At 36.4% G+C, this 15,339-nt stretch overlaps 2 protein-coding genes and 2 non-coding genes across 5 annotated transcripts; 1 reads left to right on the top strand and 3 right to left on the bottom strand.

Moving 5' to 3' along the window:
- Positions 1–920: 920 nt before the first annotated feature.
- On the bottom strand, positions 921–992 carry TRNAP-UGG (transfer RNA proline (anticodon UGG)). The gene has a single exon. It is a non-coding gene; the product is annotated as a tRNA-Pro (tRNA).
- Positions 993–4,366: 3,374 nt separating this feature from the next.
- Positions 4,367–4,438, bottom strand: TRNAP-UGG (transfer RNA proline (anticodon UGG)). The gene has a single exon. It is a non-coding gene; the product is annotated as a tRNA-Pro (tRNA).
- A 994-nt stretch (positions 4,439–5,432) lies between these two features.
- On the top strand, positions 5,433–7,374 carry LOC118059093 (LIM domain-containing protein WLIM1). The gene is made up of 5 exons (XM_035071913.2): positions 5,433–5,793; positions 6,262–6,358; positions 6,489–6,532; positions 6,634–6,717; positions 6,811–7,374. Exons 1-5 carry the CDS (start codon positions 5,656–5,658, stop codon positions 7,033–7,035), a joined length of 588 nt encoding a protein of 195 aa, XP_034927804.1. The 5' UTR covers positions 5,433–5,655; the 3' UTR covers positions 7,036–7,374.
- Positions 7,375–7,672: 298 nt separating this feature from the next.
- On the bottom strand, positions 7,673–15,324 carry LOC118059091 (uncharacterized). 2 transcript variants are annotated; one of them, XM_035071911.2, is made up of 17 exons: positions 15,075–15,324; positions 14,698–14,791; positions 14,454–14,562; positions 14,327–14,365; positions 13,716–13,799; positions 13,524–13,585; positions 12,952–13,054; positions 12,603–12,743; positions 12,156–12,224; positions 12,003–12,059; positions 11,654–11,914; positions 10,397–10,480; positions 10,146–10,256; positions 9,718–9,788; positions 8,911–9,126; positions 8,601–8,694; positions 7,673–8,293 (listed from the first exon to the last, which is right to left on the bottom strand). In XM_035071911.2, the coding sequence occupies exons 1-17, from the start codon at positions 15,133–15,135 to the stop codon at positions 7,994–7,996; spliced, it is 1,956 nt and encodes a 651-aa protein (XP_034927802.1). In that variant the 5' UTR covers positions 15,136–15,324; the 3' UTR covers positions 7,673–7,993. The 2 variants fall into 2 exon arrangements, with proteins under 2 accessions (XP_034927802.1, XP_034927803.1); XM_035071912.2 differs by having other exon boundaries at positions 14,454–14,557; positions 15,075–15,323.
- Positions 15,325–15,339: the final 15 nt, after the last annotated feature.

Here is a 15,339-nt window from a genome sequence, read left to right as displayed (position 1 = left end):
TATGATCTCTATTCTGGAATGTTTTTCAATTATGATGCAAATCAACTAAAATGTATTATTCATTGTCATAGTATTTTGAGATCCTTGTCTGAAAATATCACATATTTACCAAGTCAGGACTCTAGAAGGCACAGAACTGGGAATTATTTTTGTTTTAGTCTACAGTTAAATTAGACTTAGTTGTGCTGATTGACTAGAGTTGATTCTATCAATGACGTTTCATGTTAGGCAACATGTCATAATTATGTTTAGTGATAAGAGTTGAGTACTTATCAATGGAGTTTGGTGCATGGTAGCATAGCAAAAAATAGGCGGGGAAGGGATGAATAGCGAGTGTGGTGGAAAGCTGATCACAAAATGCCACATTCGAGATATCAGAACCTTCTACATGTGAAGGGGCATTCCGAGAATTGAACTTGGGACCTCTCGCACCCTAAGCGAGAATCATACCAGTAGACCAAATGCCCGATTGCCGAGGCGGATTTTCTAAGTTTCTTTGCATGAAGTTTCTGATAAATATGAAGTGAATTCTTTTCTTGTGGTTCAACAGTTTCTGGTCTCTTGGATTTGAATGAAGTTTCTTATGTCATTTCCCTGGTATGTTAAAGAGTGAATAAATTCTAAAAGTTATTTTTCACTCTTTGGATCAATTGGAACTTGTGTATACAGAGGGTAATAGTACTGAATGCTTGAATTTAGAATGCTTGATGCAGGAATCTTTTTAGCTTGTTCACCTTGTTTTCAATCTATGTTTACTTTTAAAAAAAAAAAAAATTCTTTGCCATGGAATCTTGTCAGAAATTAATATTTTGAAATATATCAGAATCTCATATCACAGCTTTCTGGTTGGATATTCGGCACAGAATATTAAAATTGTAGTTGTCATTTGGAAACGATCAGATTGGTAAAACAGACAGATTGGGGCATTCCGAGAATCGAACTCGGGACCTCTTGCACCCAAAGCAAGAATCATACCACTAGACCAAATGCCCTTTTGATGTGCTTCTTTCCTCTTAATTGTAATCAACATGTTTTACCTCCAGCTACTCCTTTTACTTGAAAGTGAATTAGAAACATTATATTGGTTGAATCTTTAAACATTTTCTGTTATGCTTTGGTGAGTTCTTAGTTAGGATGGGGTGCAAAACTTAAAAATGCATTTATGTTTGTTGAGATCTGTATTTATGTAATCACTTCAAGCCACATTCCCAACCTCTTGGATTTGATGTTGCGCTAGCTTCTTTAGACCAGACCTTTTTCTTTTTTTTACTCCTAATTGGAACAATCAAGGGCTAGGATTAATATATAAGTGTCCATATATGTTCATTTCATTGATGATAAATATATTGACTGCCTCAGAATCTCAGATGACCCAAATTCACTCCAACTTTTGAGTCTTCGAGTCTTCTCCATTTCCTTGTGCCCGCACTAGTTTCTAAGAAAGGACGCGATATATTTTTACCCAAAGGATGTCGGCATGGCTTCACAATATTCATACTTCATAACATTTTGAGGTCCTCGCATGCAAACATTTCAACATCTTGGTAAACTCTGCGTCTGAAATCTATATGTAGCAGAATCTTGCAGAAGGATTTCGTGATGATATAATTAGATTAAGGGGGAAACCATCTAGCTGGCCATGCTCATTATCCATTCCAAAGGCATAGCTTACTGTTTGCAGGTTCTTTTTTCAAGTGCTGCTCTGATATCGAGATACAGATGGTAAGTCTATCATTGAGTCTTACACAAGGTACATTCCATTTGGAATCTGATGCTACACGGCTTGTGTTGAGTCTGTACGAATGGAATGAAGTTTCAATCAGATAGTTTATGCTTTATGAGTTGTTCTAATAATAGGAATCTAGGATGCTTAGCAGCATAACTTAATATTTAATTTGGGGTTGGGATGAGATGACTGGCGAGTTAGGTGGAAAGGTGATCAGAAAATGCGATGCTAAGAAAAAGGCAGAACTTTCTTTTGTGTGAAGCTGTAAAAAATGAATCCACACCTCATGTATGTGTGTGCATTTTAGGGTGTTGGTGCTGGGGTGCTTTTCTTCCCCAATTTGGTTGTATTTGGTAGGTTATTCTTAATATTAAAACTACCTGGCAGGGTAAGTAAATGGCTCTTCTTTTCTTGATGAACGAGGCTAGACACAGGTATTTTCCTTGCTTGCTTATCTTGATTTGAGCACCGTAGTCATATATTCACTCATAATTCATTGGGAAGAGGCTTGTGCTTGTCAGAAAACATATACCAGGATTTGCAGCTGACCACAGTTGGGTTGAGGTTAGTTTCCTTTGCTAAAATATTTCAAATTGTCGTCTGCTAAGGAAGAAGAAGAAAAAAGCATACAGATTGGCAGATTTTAGTGAGCCAAAAGGGGCATTCCGAGGATGGAACTCGGGACCTCGCGCACCCTAGTTGCTGAAGTTTGCCCGTTTCTCAAAATATTTTATCCATGAAGGCCCTGCTATTTAAAGTGAATTCTATATAGCGGGTCATCAGCTTCTGGTCTCTTTGATTCTTGCAGTTATTACATTTGATTAATTGGTACTTATGTCTACTTGTGTTAATAATAATGGATACGTTATTTAATTTATCATGCTTGATACAGGAATCTTTCTAGCCTGTCCAACTTGGTATAAGCATCTGCTAATCTATTTTTCACTTGTATGTCTGAATATAAAAATGCTATATCGTAGTTTTCTTCGTTTGACCCCTGGCTGGATATACTGCTCAGCATGTTACGTTAAAAATGTTATTATAGAAGATGGAAAACCATATGCATTCGTTAGAATGATGAAGAAAATCATATGTTACTCGGGACCTCTCGCACCCAAAGCGAGAATCATACCACGAGACCAAATGCCCAGCTAGTGGTATTTATCATGTGCTGTTTGTAATAAAACCAGTGCAGCTACAAGTTGGAGGTAATGATTGGCAACTATTTTAAAATTAACCTGAAAAATAATATGTATTAATTTGGGGGCATTACAAGAATGTAACTCGGGAACTCTTACATCAAAAGCGAGAAGCATACCACCAGATAAAATGCCAATTTTCTGAGTTCTCAAAACCAAAAGCGAATGAAGCTGGGGCATTCCAAGAATCGAACTCGAGACTCTTGCACCCATCTGTTTATGTTTTTCATTTGTCTTCTAACTATTCTTTTACTTACTTAGATTTCACTATGATATGTTCCTGTATGAAATCGAATGGAGTTTCTCATTGAGATGAGTTTTTGTTGATGCTAGCGAGGGATGCAAAGCCTGCACGTTGGACGTTGAGTTTTTGTGGTGGTGTTGTGTTTTTTTTTTAAATGATGGGTATCTTCGACCTAATTTCTGGACATCAAAACCAGGTTTCTCACAGTTGGGCCTTAAGGAGGCCATCCTCACCTTGAGTGGTGTATTCATGAGAAATTTTGATAACATGGGTAACGTATCCATTTACCATGATCCACTGCAGTGTTTTCGTTCTCTAATGTGGTTGTTCTTTGTGCTAATGCCCCGCTACTAAACGGCTCTTCTTTTACCAGATAAATGAGACTAGACACATAAATAATTTATCAAAGAACTATTTTAATTTAATAATTTAAGTTTTTAGATGAGATTTTAAGATATAATTTATATTATTTTCTAACATACTCCCTCAAGTGAAAGCTTTTTTTTACTTGAAACTTGTATAGATTCATATTATCTTATACTTAATTTTTATCAAATAAATGGGAATGGTGAGATTTGAACTCATGATCATTTAATCATCAAGACTCTGATACCATGTCAAAAAACTATTTTAATCTAATAATTTAAGTTTTTAGATAAAATTTTAGAATATAATTTTTATTATTCTCTAACATGTTCCTAGCTGAGTCGTACTGATTGCAGCACCATGTGAAGATGTATGCTCGTCAAGGAAGAGTTTTGTTGCGAGTTGCGAAAACAAGATAGCAGGACCATGCGATATTTTCATGTTAGTTTAGCGTCAGCTTTCATTGGCTAAAATATTCCACTGTAATCTGAGCTCGCAGGCAAAGCAAGAATTATACTTGTAGACCAAAATCCCAATTCGTAGTATTTATCATGAATTTTTTTTGTCAACTTGGCTGCCATAATTTTTTTGCCGCTATTCCCTCTTGAAGTGGAGAATGTTGATAGAGTGCAAAAGCTAAAAATGGAGCAGAAAATTGGTTGTGTGCTTTCATGCTATACATGGCAATTAATACCCCGCCTTAAGTTTTTGCATGGTTTAATTATCATTAATCTATTCGCATAAAATAAATTAGAAAAAAAAAAAAAAAAAAAGACCACAGAGCCATATTGTCGCATCTTCTTCGTAGGTCGAGGTGGATCTCATTTAACGGGGGCGTTCCGAGAATCGAACTCGGGACCTCTCGCACCCAAAGCGAGAATCATACCACTAGACCAAACGCCCACTGTTATGTGAGGAGCAAAGAATCAAGTATCTTTTTGATTTATGAGCAAACCAGGCGACAGGAAATTCGAACAAGGTGTCATGTCACAGCTTAACTTGACTATAGAAAAGCACCTCCAGGTAAAATGCCTCCCTCTGACATAAAGATGTCGTTTGGCCATATTATAAAATATAAATGCAGACGTGAAGATGTAAACAGATGACCTGAGAGTGCACTCGATGATAGACCACATTTTCCGACAATACTCAGATTTTATTGAAAAGTCTTGTCATTAATTATGCTGGAGTGTGGCCGAAGACAATTTTACATGAATCCAGTAGCTCACTGGTCACTAGTTACATGCAGCATCATTAAAAAAACTTCGATTGATGCCTAATATTAAAAAGATTATCCATCTAGTGAATCACTAGTTCTAACTCATGGAAAAAGTAATCAAACGATCCTTAAAATATGAAAACGAAAGAGAAAGTAACAAGGCGCCCAGCTACCAGCTTCATGATGATATTCTAGTTTTAGACCCACCACCTTTGTGAAAAGATTAGCTCATCTTTATATCGAATAATAGCTTCTTCTTTTTCTCCGATATTAAATTGCCTCATTAACCAACTTCTACCATCTTGTTGTTATTTATCATGTATGTTGTATTTTCTAGGATTCCAATTACTATCTCGAGATGGCGGAAATAAAAAGAACATATTTTGTATGTTTTTATGTTTTGAAAAGATAGAAATTCACTTTAAAATATGAATTCAGACACATTTCTCTCGTTTCTATTCGCGTTAACCAAACACAAACTAGATGTAGCAATCAAAATCAAAATATGAGGATTCTTTCTAAAACTAAAACTAGACGAGATGAGATCTTTAATAAATCTTGGAGCTAAAAGCTAGAACTGGACCTCCCAAGAGTAAAGAAAGAAAATAGAATGATTACTTCTGATAAGAAATTGCTTAGAAATCGGACAAATGATAGTTAAGTGGCCAGACCATTCCTATCAATCATGTACAAATTTGCTTTCATGTCACCCGCAATTCACTGCAACCCTTTGATTGCTTTTAATCTTCTCGAAGTCATCAGCTACGCTTCCTTGTCCTCGCTATAATAATCGAGCCAAAGACAGAAAACAGACGAGAAATATATCAACTGGTGCACAATTGTTTAGGTTTCTAGCTCCCCATTTTGCTCTTCTTCTTCTTCTTCAAGGGAGAACAAGGATATGGCAGCCTTTTCAGGAACTCAACAAAAATGTATGGCTTGTGACAAGACTGTGTATCTTGTCGATAAGTTAACTGCTGATAACAGGGTTTTTCATAAGGCCTGCTTTAGATGCCACCATTGCAGGGGTACCCTCAAGGTAACATAATAACTTTTTTCATGTTTAATTTTCTTGATCATTTTGTTTTTGACCATGTTTTATGCATCTTCTTTGAACTGTGATGTCTCAGGAAAACATTTTTCTTTTCAGAATTGTCTTTTTCCTATTGTTTGCCAAAACTGCTTTTTCCATCAAGTTTCTTTCTGATCAGATCCAACAATACTCTTCTTTCTATCAATCTAGTTTCAAATTCTCAAGATTTCAATGCTTGTTAAAACTTCCTCTTTTTTTTTTTTTTGTGATACATGCAGCTAGCAACATCTTTTCTGGCTAAATCTAAGTTAGGATTTCTGAGAACCATCTTTCATTTTCTTGTTTCTTTTGAAAATGTTTTCTAATTTCTGTTGTCATGGAAAAGGTATGTTAAATTGCTGGTGCTCGAAGCCAATTAATTACTCATTAAATTTCTTGATGAGCACTCGTTGAAGTTCTGTTGATGTTTTGCAGCTAAGCAACTACTGTTCTTTTGAAGGGGTTCTGTACTGCAGACCTCACTATGACCAACTCTTCAAGAGAACTGGCAGTCTAGACAAGAGTTTTGAAGGTAAAAGCACAATCAAGCCATCATCAAAATTAACACGCTTCAAATCTTCTTAATATCACCAATAGCTAGTTAAAATATTCCAACTTACATTCAATTTGCCCTGTCACTTTCTATAACTAATTTCTGTCAGGAACGCCGAAGATTGTGAAACCAGAAAAACCTGTTGATAATGAGGTAATCTCAAGATTGGAAATGAAAGTATGTTGTTTCATGCTATTTATTTTATTCAATTGCTATCCACTAATTAAGTACCCTGAACTTGATGTGTCTCATAGAACGCCAGCAAAGTTTCGAATTTGTTTGCTGGCACCAGAGAAAAATGTGTAGGCTGCGACAAGACTGTCTATCCGATCGAGAAGGCAAGAACCGGAGACTTTAGTCATAGAATCAGAGGACCATCCTCTTAAAAATGACCAACATTTTCTGAAGAGTGGTCTTTGATATTCTTACAGGTTACGGTGAATGGGACTCCATACCACAGGAGCTGTTTTAAGTGTACCCATGGAGGCTGTACTATAAGCCCATCTAACTACATTGCACATGAGGGAAAACTCTACTGCAAGCATCACCATATCCAACTTTTCAAGGAGAAGGGAAACTACAGTCAGCTTGAGAATGAACGTGAGAAAAATCCAGTCGTCAGCATCACTGCTGTAGAGATCGCTGCGGAATCATAATCAACTAAACACTACTTGTCACCATCTTTAGCTATTGCTTTTCATGTCCTTCCTACCATACATGGCAGTTCAGTTTCTTCATGGTTTTTCTTCTCTTCTGTATGTCAAGGATTGGTTTTCACTTGTAAGGTGAGATGTGTTGGTTTCTTATGGCTGTAATTTTGTGGGGACTATGATGTATCGTTGAATTTTCTGCCAAGATTAAGCAACCTAAGATACTTCGTGGCACAGTTTGTATCCTCTGTTTCCTCAAAATATGTAAAGATTGTGGTGTCCTGAGCAATTATCACCGTGTTCTATTTAGCTGTGAACAATTCAACAGGAAAAAAGTTGCGTCAACCTAGGAAGAAACTGCACTGTGGCATTTTCAGAAAAGGAAGGATACTGTCCCACCCTACCGTAAAACGGTTCAAAGCACTAACATTCATTCAAGATAGATAATGAATTCCACGCATGATGAGGCATGTTCATGCTTATAACTTCTCCATTCCATAGCAGTTTCCACCATGTGGCATGTACAGAGCACAAAAATTTCCAGTGGGTTGTTTAAAGCCAACAGGAAATGCATCCTCTAATCGCTTAACAGAAACATTGACGATTAAGATACAGCGGGAAATACTGAAAGGAAACATGCACAAAACCTAAGAAACTTCGTCAATGAAATAAAATTATAACCCAGTGCATATAACTGTATTTTATGGATCTAGCCTAACCATGTATATACAAAGGAATTGAACTCTAGTCCCTCTTACCCCTTTTCTTTCTAAACACCACAAGCACAATAACAGGCTGTACAATGACAAGATAAGCATTGGCTTTCATCGTTCACTCATTGAACTGCTCCAGATTTCGCACTGCACAAATTTTCTTTACTTTTGCAGAAAAGCCCATTTACTATGACCTCAACCCAATAGAGTATCGCGTGTACCGCATAGACCACATTAAATAAGCTTCCATCTCAGGAACCCTTTATGGTTTTATTGTCCTTTAGTATCTGACCTGCAAGTATCAGAAGCTCCACCATTTCAAAACCTGCAGCAGAAACAGGATCTATCTTCTCACTACTGTGTTCCCCATAAATATCAGTTAGCCTGTTGTGGAAACTTTCACAAATTGATGCATCATCTGCCTCGGCAGACCAACTAATGGGTAGGGAGCTTCCAAGGGCAATCTTCACAAGTCTAGCCTCGGAAATGATATCATCAAGAGCTACTGGCAAGCCACTAACTGTACCTTCACGAGTATCTGACTCTTTGACCTATAAATTATGCAATAGCATTACATAAAACCTATTAGTTTCAAACTAAGAACCGACTGTCTGATCAAACATAATGCACACTAACTTCTATGAAGCAGGTGATAAAATCAGCATCATATTAATGTTATTATGATATTGTTTGACCTTAAAAAAAAAAAGGGAAAAGCAAAATTTCAACTGTACCACCATTCCAAACAGTAATTATATAATTGTAGCATCCTAAAAAGCTGATCCAGTGGTGAGCCAAAAATGAAGCATATCCATGCTTGAAGAAAGGATCTTGTACATATGACGAAGAAAAAATCACCTTTAGAAGTGCAAGGCGTAGTCTGTGAATTGCAGAAATTAGATGATCCATGCTTTCCATGCTTTCCTTGAGAGTGGCATTTTCAATCTTCATTCTGAGACATAAAGTATAAACATCCATTTCATTAACAGTTACTTTGTAAGAGAAGGGTTCTTTGTGTGTGCGTGGGTGGGTGTTTGGGTGTTGAAGGGAGGCAGCCCAGGCAGTCTTTGTAGATGTAATTTACTGAAAAATGTCAGAGGGTGTGATCCGACATGCAGGCACCACCAATCAAGTGTTCAGTTGTGGAATTCAACCAGGTTTTACTAACCTCGCAAAATCCATGTCAGTTGACCTTTTCCCAGAGAAACTCCCTGCACCACTCTTGGAAGTTTGAGCTTCATTTCCACTATCCAGCATGCCCATCCAGCGTCTTAGATATGTCCTCTTCAGCAGATTTCTTATCCTTCCATCTCTTTCATGATTAGAAAGTCTTCTCTCCCCATTGTCACACAAAAAATCTTGTTTTATCTCACTGCCGACTTTCCTGCACAATATGTTATGTTACATTCATTCAGGTAGTTTTAGCCATCAGATCGAAGTGTGCATCTGTTAGCAAGGGAAAAGAATTGATGTGTACCTCAATACTTATTTTTAACAAGATGATTACTTTAAGGACATATCAAAAGAAATCCACAGTCGAATAAAAACAAGGTAGATCAACTAGAGAAGTGAATGGAGAAAACTACTGCAGTCAAGGAGTGAACATCAATGTGAAGGAAGGTTCAACATGCTGTGTGAAAACAGAATTGCAGACCTTTGCTTTCGATCCGGAATAACCTCTAGGGGGTGCAGCATTAGCTTTATCAAAATTCACAATAATATGTAGTATTGCTCATCAATATAACCTGTGCATCTATTTGATAAAGCATTTTAACTTGATCTAGACTCAATACTTCAAATACATATTTACTTAATGCTAGACTAGCAAATGCCTCAAAAAAAAATTATATATAAAAAAATCATGCTGCATAGCTTTGGGAGAATTCCCAGCAGATAACAAAAGAAGTATAAAGAAACATTGATTTTAACAAAGCATATACTACAATGTATACTTTAGGAAAAGAAGAGATCATACTCTTGTAGTTGTTGATATTCAAGCTTTAACTGCGCCAACTCCATAAGAACTTTAACTTTTTCATTGGTGACCTAAACCATCACAACATTTGTGCACTCATTGTGAGGTTAAAGAAGGATATAAATATTTTTACTGAGATAAATGCGCATCAAACTTCATATTAGAAGATATTCAGACTCGGTGAGGAGAGTACTGCATGGAAAACATAACAAGGAGAAAGATGTTCCATTCTGCCTAATAACATTTTCATAATGTTTCCTTCGTGTATGATAAGATAATTACTGTAGTGATGTAATGAAGTAGTGAAACACAACTCTATAACTCCATTTAGAAATTTGCAAAGAAATTGCTGAGTTACTTATAATACTCAGGTAAAAGAGAAACCAACATGAAAAACTTGCAAGTAACAAAAATTCCACGGGAATTACTTGTAGTAAGTTTCTTTGAAGCTCCTCTGTCTTTTTCTGAAGAGCCATGCAGACATTTCTCTCCAGTAAATGCCTTTCTTCCTGCTGAGATAAAAGCAATAGTGCTGAAACCTGAGAAAGAAAGAAAAAAAGAGCAGAAAGAGTATAATTATCTCAAATCAGCTGCATCACTTAAACATACAGCTGGCCAAAATAAATAGAGAATAAAGAGAGAGAAAGTAAAATTATAAAACATGAAATAAATCTCAGACCTTTTCTTGCAGTGCCTGTGCAAGGCCTTCAGACAAGTTGCCTTCTTTATCAGCCACGATATCTGGTGAGCCTTCGTCATTTCTCTACAGCAGGTGATGAACATAAAAATAAATAAATAAACACGACAGAAATAGTAGAACAAAAATTATGTTTGACCTTCTGATTCTGTTGAAGCATTTTCCTTGATGCTTTAAAATTTCCACATTAGTAAAAAGACGAGAAGAATAATCAAATCAGACCAAAACAGAAAACAGAGTTAAGGGCTTGTTAGTAGAACAAAGTAGGGGTTAGCTGAGTTGGTACGCAAGAGGTGGCAGCCAGGAAGAACAATTCTACTAGGCAACTATCACTTTCTTGATCTATTGAAATACCATAAACCTAATTTGACACAAACACCTATACATTTCTCTCCATGCTCAGTGTGATAGAGGTTAACACTAAAAAACTAGGAGAGGTTGAGCTGAGATCCTTTCTGCTGTGTTAAGTGGGTGATAAAAAAACTATCCGATGGTTAAAAAAAAAACAAAGCATTGGTAATCTCTTGTCTATAAACAAAACTCTCACTACAAAAAGAATGAAGCAGATCTCAAGGAAGTTTAATCGCCATTGACCCATTTTTCTTCCCACAGTCAATAGGAAATTTTGGAATTGGATCATGTATCGAATTGAGGAAGATCATTGGAGGCTAGGTCAGTTTCCTTAGTTTCTATTTGCTAACTTCTCCCCATGCCAATGTTTTATACTTACGAGGCACATTTTGTTACGCCAAATCCTGCGGCCGCAGCATTCCCTGGGCAGGATTGTGCCTATAATAGGAGTGCAGGACCTTTGTCTGACAGTTACAGAGACTATCATGCTAAGAAAGAGCTATATTAACACTAATCCAAATTCTATTTACACTCACCACATAATATCTTCCCATAGACTCCAATAGTTGCAAAGTAATACAGAATAATATTTTACAGTTGGCAGACTAATATATTAATTAAGAATTATTTGTCATGGTCAAGAATTATTTGATAACTCTTCCCCCCTGCTTATTTTGCCCACTGTCACCTCTAGCTGGCTAGTGGCTTATTTAGGCCCCAGGCTGTAGGGTCAAGACACCAATAAGGAACCACTTCCTTTGGCAAGTACACAGGAAATGATTATACGCTAGCCTTAAGAATCTACTTGTGATGGTGAAGCAAATTGTTACTATGTGCACTACAGATAAAGAGACAGAAGACAAATTACAAAGATAGTGATCGAGCTACCTTGGATGCTAAGGCAGAATCAGCATCAGTACTCGTATGCAAATCTCCAAATTTATTTTCTTGAAGTTTTACAACTCTACAAAGCTCCAAATTCTGTTCTCTGGTCACATCGAATTGCTTGATCTTTTCTTCTGCCAAATCAATGATCGATTTGAGATAGGATCTTTCCTCACCAAGTAAGCTTGTGATTTGATCTCTATGCTGAGAATGGTAACGGCGTAATTCTTCTATCCTGGTCGTAACCATTTTGTTCCAAAGAACCTGCAGGAAAGTCAACAATTTCATTGATTAGCAAAGGGATTTGGGGATCAAATTTAAAGCTAAAAAATCAAGGCATTAGTCTCCGCACTTGCTTCATTTCAAGTTCACGAACTTTCTTCTTTAAGTGATTTTCAATTTCCAAACCCTGTAATCCACAACAAAATCTGTCGTAAGCAAATATACAGCATAATAATACAATTACAACCTAGATAAAGCAGAAATTAACCAGATAAATTCATACCACTTGTAATTTGCTTTGAAGCTTTTCCAGAGAGTTCCTCAGTGCCTCCACCTCTTCTTCTAATGCACTCTGTCTGATGAGAAGTTATTCAAGTTGCATACAGAAAATATGAAGTAACTCTAGAGACAACTAAAATTCTTGTAGAAGCTGATGTAATAATTTCATGCTCTTTGTGGATCTAGGAAATGAATTAGACACTGTCCATTTCTTCACCCATCATTACTTCATTATGGATCTGGTAACATTCTTTAAATTACAAGGTTGATGCAGTGAATGTGAAAGAAACAGGTACAGGCTAGATACTAAGATAAAACAATTATTTATTAAATTCAGGCTTCTAAAATAGTGACAGAACGATCCTATACATGGTGAACCATATGATGAGCACCAATGCTGATATAATGGGTACTCAAGGAACAAGCAAAAACAAAGGTCATGAGAACTTACAATGTATTTAGAAGTGGAAGCATCATTATAACTCCACATTTCTTCTGAGTCGTGTAACAGACACGCACATTTATCATCCCAACTTGTATCCTCAAATCCCTCAAGAGAATACTGCCTGATCTCATAAAATTTGTTGACAACCTGTAAATGAAAGGTAAATAAGGACTACATGATGCGTCCTAAACTTCAAAAGTACGATGAAATCTGAAGTTCACTGCACAGACATTTTCCACGTTTCAACTAGGGACAAGAGACTATTACCATGACCATGTAGTCTATATGCCGGATGTGTAAAGGTTTCAACTTTCAAGTACACTCTTGCTATTACCTAAGAACATGAAACAATTACCTTCTTGAAAGTCTCAATCTGCTCTTCTTGCTTTACGAGATCACTCTCCAGTGCATCATTTAGTCTCTTCTGTTCAAGAACATCTGAATTAAGCACTTCTAACCTGCATAAACAATTCTTTAAATATTCAATCATAAAAAGGTATTTGTTCAACCAGCATCTCAATGATGCATCACATAATTACAAACCATAAAATCCCTTTGACAACACAAATGGAAAAGCCACACATGATAAAGGATAGCTAAATTCACAAATGAACAGTTATGAAATCTAGACATGCAATGCCACTACCTTTTTCCAATGATTGGGAAGATTTTGAAAGGAACAGAACATCACCATAAACTATTTATAGCATTCTTCCATATAATATTAATAGCAAAATGATACTGTTCAGATAGAATATTAAAATACACCGCAAGAAGTGTAACACTCAAAAGACTAACAAGATTTGCATCATAATCTCCATATTACATAATGCAACAAAATAAGCAGTCAGTGGAAAATAACCTTTTACTTTTGTGACTTTGAACACAATATCAATACCAAAAACAGGGTATAAACATAACAAGTACCTCTGCTGAATTTCATTAAATTTCTGGGACATGGATTCCTCCTTCTCCTTTGCTTTTTCAGCCTGCCATCAATCATTAAGGAAATTCTAAACCTTAAGAATATACATTCAGGAATATACTTATGAAAGGTTATGGGTAAGAAACCAAAGTCAAGCATCTAATCAACAAATTTCAAAAAGACTTTTTCATAACCTCCATTATCGAAGTATCACGCTCAGCAAAAGCAGCAGCTACACAACCTTGGAAAAACTTAACCTGCTTCTCTGCCTCCATGTTCTGGAGAAAGAAAACGAAACAAGAAGTCAGGATTAATAATGAAAGAAAAATTACATCCACTGCAAAAACATTAAATATTTTGAAAAGGAAAACAATAAAGGCGATAGAAGCATTTCACAAACATCATAGCTAGCAAAAACTGCTAATCCTGTCACCATCGCCAATTGCTTGTAGGTGAAACTTAAGTCATAACTTTGTAATCACCAAATTAGCATCTCCTCCAAATGTAAATATGGTAGTTGATCAAGCTAGGTCCTCAATAAAAGTTAACACAAGAAATGACAATTGAAAGACAAAAAATCTTGAATGGAAAATATATGAAGCTTTTGTTTGATGAGAAGTTGCTTCTTATGATGCCAAAGTATTATCTATTCTCTCCTGTTGGTTTATGCTGCCATTTGGTGGTTGTTGAATTCGTAATTCCCTCTAGTAGATCTTTGATAAAAGTACTCACAAGAAAAGAATGATTGATGCCACATACAAGCACACACCGGAATAAACATGTGCAGAGAGAGTGAGAGACCAACCTTTGCAGCCTCTGCTTGGTGTAGTTCGGCCAATTGGGTCTGAAGACAACATAGTAAACATGTAAGCTCTATCACAAAAGGCATCGAAAAGTGACAAAACAGCTAATAAATACAAAAGTTTTCTCACTTTAATTCGGTAAGCCTCAGAAAGCTCCTCTTGAAGATTAAGATTATCTCTTGTGCAAGCAACCAACTGCCTTTTCAATTTCTCAATCTCCTGGACCAATCCAGCTGTCCTAATAGAGCATTATTTTAATATTACAATCCTTATGTTTCCTTTCACTAGTAGGCAGTAGCAACCCCGTAGAATAATAAAATGAGAAAATCCTGATCCTATACACAGAAAAATATAGATAAATAAATAAATATACCTCTGGAAATGCATTCGAGTAGCAGCAGCAAGGTAACCAGGTCCAGCTTGCTGCATACACAATTGTTCTATATCTTTGTGCAACTCATCACGCTCTACAAGACATTACACCTCAATCACGTTATGGGGATGGGAAAAAAAAAGAGGCTACAAGCAAAATGGGTATCTTTAATCATTTAATAAAGCGCTGCATTTTAGACTCAGTTTGGTTTCCACGTCCAAGAACAGAACACAGATACGAATTCTCGAATTGGCCTTTAAATAATTTAACAAAGAATTCTAAAAGAAAGCAATATAGCGTAAGAGAACAGCATCGCTGAAGTTTTAAACAAGAGAGAAGGATCATTTGGGTCAGAAAGAAAGAAAGAAAGATATTACCATGTTCCAATTGTTGGATTCGAGCAACCATGGACTCCTTGTCGTTTAAATTTGTATCCATCTCCGTTTGTGAAAGAGAGATGGACTTTACAGCAAAAGAAGAATCTAAATTAACTGGAATTATATCGATTTGGTTATTATATGTGCGCGCGCGCGTGTATGGTAAAGAAGAGAAGGAAGGAGATGTATAATTAATTGCAAAGAAAAGGGAAGAAGAGCTGGACTGAAGGGCAAGACACGAATATAATAAGTTGTTCATTTGTTT

The sequence above is a fragment of the Populus alba genome, chromosome 9 (assembly GCF_005239225.2).
Source record: "Populus alba chromosome 9, ASM523922v2, whole genome shotgun sequence".
NCBI classification, from domain to species: domain Eukaryota; kingdom Viridiplantae; phylum Streptophyta; class Magnoliopsida; order Malpighiales; family Salicaceae; genus Populus; species Populus alba.
The sequence above is the reverse complement of the archived record's forward strand: the minus strand, read 5'-3'. Positions and strand labels throughout refer to the sequence as shown.